Below are 6,275 nucleotides of genomic sequence, written 5' to 3' on the forward strand. Positions count from 1 at the left end.
ACAGAAGGAAGCTGGAATATATTGGCTCAAAAGTGCGACAAGTAAACTCGTCTTCGTCAGGAAAGCGGTTGAATGAATGGAATTTTTTTAGTACACTCGTTGAATATGTATTTGCAGTTGTACGCTCAAGGGGTGTTTCAATACACATGCACAAGTTCCCCACCCACCTTCTCTTTTTTACTACGAATTCATTTCGGAACAAGAAACACATGTTGTATCATGTCTTGTATTAAGTTTTGATTATATGGAAAAATAAATAAATTTTGTTTATATCATATGTATCGTGGCAATATATTTCTTTTCTCTGTTTCACTGATATGAAAAATTATAATTATATGAATTAGTATTGAACAATTTTGCATCTTATTAGCAGGGCCGTCCTCAAAATTGCGCGGCCCGGTGCGAAAATAAGAGCGGAAATTCAGAATAAATGAACGAAGCAATTCCAGCAAACAAACAAAATAATTCAGAATAAATGAAAGAAATACTTTTAAAATTGATGGAAATTCAAAATAAATAAATAAAATAATTACAGAAACACATGAAAATTCAGAATTCCAGAGTTGATGCAAACTCAGAATTTACGAAAGAGATAATTCTGGAATTATTTCTTTCTAGACGAAAATTCAGAATTTCAGAATTATTTCTTTCTAGATGAAAGTGCAACTTTGAAGAATTGATAAAAACGCAGAATTCATGAAAGAGAAACGATCATGAAAATTCAGAATTTATGAAAGAAATGATTCCCTCGCTCATGAAAATTCAGAATAAATGAAAATAATAATTCCAGAATAAATGAAAATAATAATTCCAGAATAATTGAAAAATCAGATAAGTGAAAGAAATAGTACCAAAATTAATGAGAATTCATAGTAAATGAAAGAAATAATTCCAAAAAAAAAAAAACAAAACTGATGAAATTCAGAATTATAGATTTGATGAAAATTCAGAATTTATGAAAGAAATGATTCCATCACTCATGAAAATTCAAAATGAATGATAGAAATAATTCGATCTTCCATGAAAATTTAGAAAATAAAATAATTTGAAAAAAAAACAACAGTTTCATCAGTTTTTAGAATTACAAAAATGATGAAAATGCAGAATGGCAGAATTATTTCTTTCCAGACGGAAATGCAGATTTCTCCAGAATTCATAAAAACTCAGAAATTACGAAAGAAACGGTCATGAGAATTCAGAATAAATGAAAAAAAAAAAATTAAATAATTATTAAAAATTCAGAATTAGTGATAGAAATAATTAGAGCATCCATCAAATTTAGAAAATAAAATAATTCCAAAAAACTGATAAACATTTGGAATTTCAAAAATGATGAAAATGCAGAATTGCAGAGATAATGAAAAAAAATTCACAATTTATAAAAGAAATACCTTCAAAGAATTAATTCTTTTTCGATTAAAATGCAGAATTTTAGAATTATTTCTTTCATTTATTCTGAATTTTTATTAGTGCTGGAGTTATCTGTATCCATTTTTTCGATGTAGGAATTTTCGGATGCTACTTCCCCATCCCACAGAATATTTAAAATTGGAGCTCGAAATGATTACGGAGCCTCCTGCCCTCTAATTATTTTCGCACCGGGTGTCTGGTAAGGGCGGCCGTAATTATAATAATAATTGGCATAGGCGGAGATGGACTTGGAAGTTTGGGTGGTCACGATGATGATGATGTCAATTCATATACAGTCAAACCTCGTTAGTGCGTCACCCGGTTAACACGTCACTCCGCCTACCGGATCACTTTTTGGAAGTCCCAATTATCCTCATGCAGGAATTAGAACAGCTATGGCTTACTCGAGAGTTTAACGAGTCACTCCGCTTATCAAGTCATATTTTTTGCTCTCCCAAGAGTGACTCATTAACGAGGTTTGACTGTATACATTAGATCAGTCGACTCCACCTTTGACGATGGGGAAGGGGGCAATGCTCTCCACGGCCCCTCCCCGTATCACCGCCCATGCTAATTGGTGACTCTTCTGACGATAATCAGCTATATCCTGATTTGTTTTTCTTAAAATATGGTCAGTCAAATTCCTGTCATCGAACTCGCTTCTGCCGTCTATCAAATAGGAAACGGATTCATGAGAAAAATGAAGCCTCTACTGCCATCTATTGGCATTTATGAAACAGAGAAACTGCTGTCTTTCTTGAGAGTTTTCTTATCTTTCTTAAAGTCTTCTTATAAAACTAATAGATGGCAGCAACATATATACATTTTCTGACTAAATGTTATTTTTAGTACTCGTTTTCAATGAACATAAAGCCATATCCATCCATTTTTCTTACTTTCATAACTGTAATACTATGAATTTAGAGATTTTCCCGTAATCACAGCATATTATGTGGAAGAACCATCAGATTGTAACACTGGCTAGCCGATGAAAAGGCGAAACACCCACGTTCGTAATGTCGTCTGTAAACAAACTGAAAATGGAACGTTTTTAATTAAGGTTCAGACGACATTAATCATTTATATCAAGTCAAGTCAGTGGAATGTTTATTCACGACGTCTTCACGTAATTAAGAAGCGATTAGTTTCATAAGTGACTGAGAAGATGGAAACAGAAAACAAGGCAGCCGAAGCTCCTGCCAGCGCCTTCAGCATCCGTCCGCCTCCCGAGCACAAGTTCAACCGGGAGGCTGTCAGGGAGTGCGTCAAGCTGTCGCTGCACGAAGAGCTCGGCGACAAGACTTACGACGCGGCTGACGCCGAGGGATGGACCAAGTCCCTGTCCGAGTCCCTGCACTTCAAGATCAAAGAGCTCAGGTACGACCGCTACAAGTTCCTCGTGCACGTGGCCATCTCCGAGCAGAAGGGCCAGGGGATCAGGATGTGCAGCCGCTGCTTGTGGGACGCCGACACCGACGTTTGCTTCTCGGAGGTCCTGTGCACCGACTCGCTGGTTTGTGTGGTCGCCGTGTTCGCGTCCTACTATTATTGAGACGACTCTTTCCGTCCAGCGCAAGTTTGTTTTGTATCCATGTGTGTGTGTGCAGTTCTAGTCAAGCGCATCTTTATAAATTTGCGGTGTATTTATTATTATTAGTTGGATTTTATGTCATGTTGACACAAATGCACATAGTTCAGCTTTCGTGTTAAATGTTTTATTTTCTTTGGACATTGAGAATTTCGATAGTTTAAATCTGGATTAATGGTTGTAACGCCCACCTCTCATTCTAGTCTAATTTTCTTGAACGTTCAAATCCACAGTCCCGTGCTATTGACTCAGGGCCGGAAGTAGAGGGGGCACTGCCCCGGGCAGTAATTTTAGGTGGGAACAAATAACGTTATAAAAATTAATAAAATGTAAAGTTGCGGGGGGACTGAATAATGTTTACCCCGCATTGCAAAAATTCCAGTTAAGGCTCTGGCCCACACACCTGTTAATATGCCAATGTCTCTAAGCGTACACACACACACACTCTCTCTCCAGGTCTCTTGCTTGATCACTCACTCTTATACTCACACATTCGATAGGTTTCTTGTTTAGTCACTCACATGCTCTAGGCCAGTGATTCCCAACGTGGGCGTTAATGTCCCCTTGGGGGGGGGGTGATTGAATGTTCTAGAAGGACGGTAGAAGCTACGGGTATAACATAGGATCATATGGGTTAGATTGTGTTGGGATGAGGGCGATGGGAGAAAAAAGGTTGGGAAACTATGCTCTATGTCGCTGTTATGCTTACAGAATCTCTTGTTTGGCACTCTTAGCTTGCACATCCTCTAGGTCACTCTTATGCTCACACATTCTGTAGGTCTCTTGTTTGGTCATTCACATGCTCTAAATCAGTGTTATGCTCACACAATCTCCCTATGTCTCTCGTTTGGTCACTCTTAATACTTGCACACCCTGTAGGTCAGAGATTCTCAAACTGTGTGCCACGGCACCCTGGTGTTCCTCCAACCTTTGGCAGGGGCACTGCAGATCGATGATCATGACAAAGGTTTTTTAAAAATATGCTTTTTGTTAAACATCTCTGGGAGCTTGCGGATAAGCATTGAATAGGAAAAAGGAGTGCCGTGGGTGGAAAAAGTTTGAGAACCCCTGCTATAAGTCATTCTTATGCTGACACATTCTCTAGGCCTCTGGTTTGGTCATTCACATGCTTGCACACCCTTTAGAACACTCCTATGCTCACACTTTCGAGCAGATATTTCCAACTCCAAATAAAGCTGAGGTAGACATATTCAGCTTCAAATTAAGTGGAGGTTAGCATCATTCATCAGCTGTTAATAAGGCGTAGGCAGTAACCGTGTGCTTTGAATGTAATGGAGGCAGACACCATTCGGTTCGTTAAGTCGCACCATATTTCAAGAGGCAGATAAATTTTATAGAATTTTTTGGTTCTTGTGAGGGACGATTGTCTTCATTGTCCCCCCCCCTCGCTATTGATAAATATGCATAATGAGTTGAGAGCTAGTTGCTGAGCAATGCAAAATATTTTACTTTAGCGCATATACAATCAATCCTGCTTATCCCACTTAACCCCTTTGAGGGGCATTATATATATAAACAATTTTTTTTTTTGGCCGAACTAACTTCATATACTCTATGCATAGGACTCATATAAATCTATTTTGCTACTATGTTTTTATTTTTGTGAAAATCCAGCGAGCAACAGGTGGTCACACAGTGGGGACACTGTCCACCTAGAACACTGAAATTTTCCTTAAGGTGTAATGCAGGAAAGACAACGTTTTGTTGGAAAAATTCCCTTTCCAGGCCCAAATGATCAACATAAGCATATTGATAGCTGGTACATCTCTTCCAGTGAGGTGGCTGAGTGTAAGGTTTTCCTTCTTGAGTGGCATATAAATTTGTTTGAAATGCCAAATTCTCCATCAGTGGCACTGAAAAGCAGAATAAGAACCTCAAGATTAATGATATACCCAGCATTGATAGAATTTCCTGAGATGGCCCCACACTTCTTCCTTGAAATCCGGATTTTGGTTCTTGTTTTTTTTTCTAGTGAACTACTGTTAAGATGATTCAGGCATTAGGGATTGTTTGCCTTCTTCATGAACATCATTTTTGTCATCATCCATGCAGCAAGCTTTGTTCTATTTTCTTCATCTGAGATATCAGATGCATTAGACTTCAGATCAGAGGGAGGCTCCGAAATTTAGTACAATATTGTTTTCTCTGCACTAAGGAAATTTTTGTGCATTTCACCACCAATAAAAGTAATAAATGAACGATATTCGGAAGCAAAAGAAATTGTTGGAAATAAAATGAAAATGTGGATAAAATTAAAAGTTAGTTGATAGAGAGAGCATAGGAATTAGGCCCCTTTCACACAAAGAGGATGTGGATGGGGGCCTGCACACTAGCACTAAAGATGCGGGCGTTTTGCCTGCTTCTTTAGTTTGAAATTCGTGCACACAAACAATTTTTTGGCAATTTTTGTAATTATTTTTCACCTTCATCCCTGATTCAGTGCCCATAGTCAGTCTAGAGCCATTCTTTGGTGGTTTAATCTAGAGCCCCCATAGAATATGGGTATAAAGATACCTTCATTCTGATCCTCACAAGTAGTCGATGGGGATAAATATCTTGAATGATTTTCAAAAAATTTTGAAAAAAAATTTGTCTTTTCGGAAAAATATGGAAGAAAAATTCCAAAAAAACTTTCAAAATATCTGTGCTTAGAAATATTCACATCACAATTCTGTCTTAGGCCGGGATTACACTATACAAGTTTTGTAAAAGCTTTGATAAAATTTAAAAAATGCAACCAATAAGATCACTGGTTGCATTTGCTTGAATGCAACCGATGCGCCTATTGGTTGAATTTTTCAACTTTCATAAAACTAAATAAAGTTTGTCAGCAGCAGCCACTGATGGGACCAAAATTATAAGCCGTTCTGTAATTCATTACAAATATAATTGACTACATACTTTAATAACTTTTAAATTTAATTAAAAATTTTTAATTTTTTCTTTTTTAAAATTTAAAAAATATAAATATTTTTGTATTTTTTATTTTATTATATATGCCTAGGATTAAGCTGTAAAGTATTAGTATAGTCAATTATATTCGTAATGAATTAAAAACGGCTTATAATTTAGGTCCCGTCAGTGGCCGTTGTTGACAAATTTTATTTAATTATATTGTAAAGTATGGACAAAAGGCAGTTAAAGTTGCTGTATCTCAGAAGGAAATGGTGGGATAGACATATGTGGGTATATCCTATTGATGAACTGGGACCTTCATATGGTGTTTTTAAGGGTATTTATGGCAAATAATTAAAAA

The 6,275-nt window shown here is 36.8% G+C and overlaps 1 protein-coding gene across 1 annotated transcript; it reads left to right on the forward strand.

Annotated features, from left to right (window-relative positions):
- Positions 1 to 2,389: 2,389 nt before the first annotated feature.
- Positions 2,390 to 5,907, forward strand: LOC149084175 (dynein light chain Tctex-type protein 2B-like). The gene has a single exon (XM_089234521.1). It carries the CDS (start codon positions 2,576 to 2,578, stop codon positions 2,960 to 2,962), a length of 387 nt encoding a protein of 128 aa, XP_089090647.1. The 5' UTR covers positions 2,390 to 2,575; the 3' UTR covers positions 2,963 to 5,907.
- The last annotated feature ends 368 nt before the right edge of the window (positions 5,908 to 6,275 follow it).

Source organism: Pholcus phalangioides, unplaced genomic scaffold (assembly GCF_987345545.1).
Source record: "Pholcus phalangioides strain wild (caught in Gottingen) unplaced genomic scaffold, Ppha-v1.0 ptg000008l_1, whole genome shotgun sequence".
NCBI lineage: Eukaryota > Metazoa > Arthropoda > Arachnida > Araneae > Pholcidae > Pholcus > Pholcus phalangioides.

Coding starts and splice junctions, on each gene's coding strand:
- LOC149084175 (XM_089234521.1), top strand. CDS start 2,576: ATGGAAACAGAAAACAAGGCAGCCGAAGCTCCTGCCAGCGCCTTCAGC.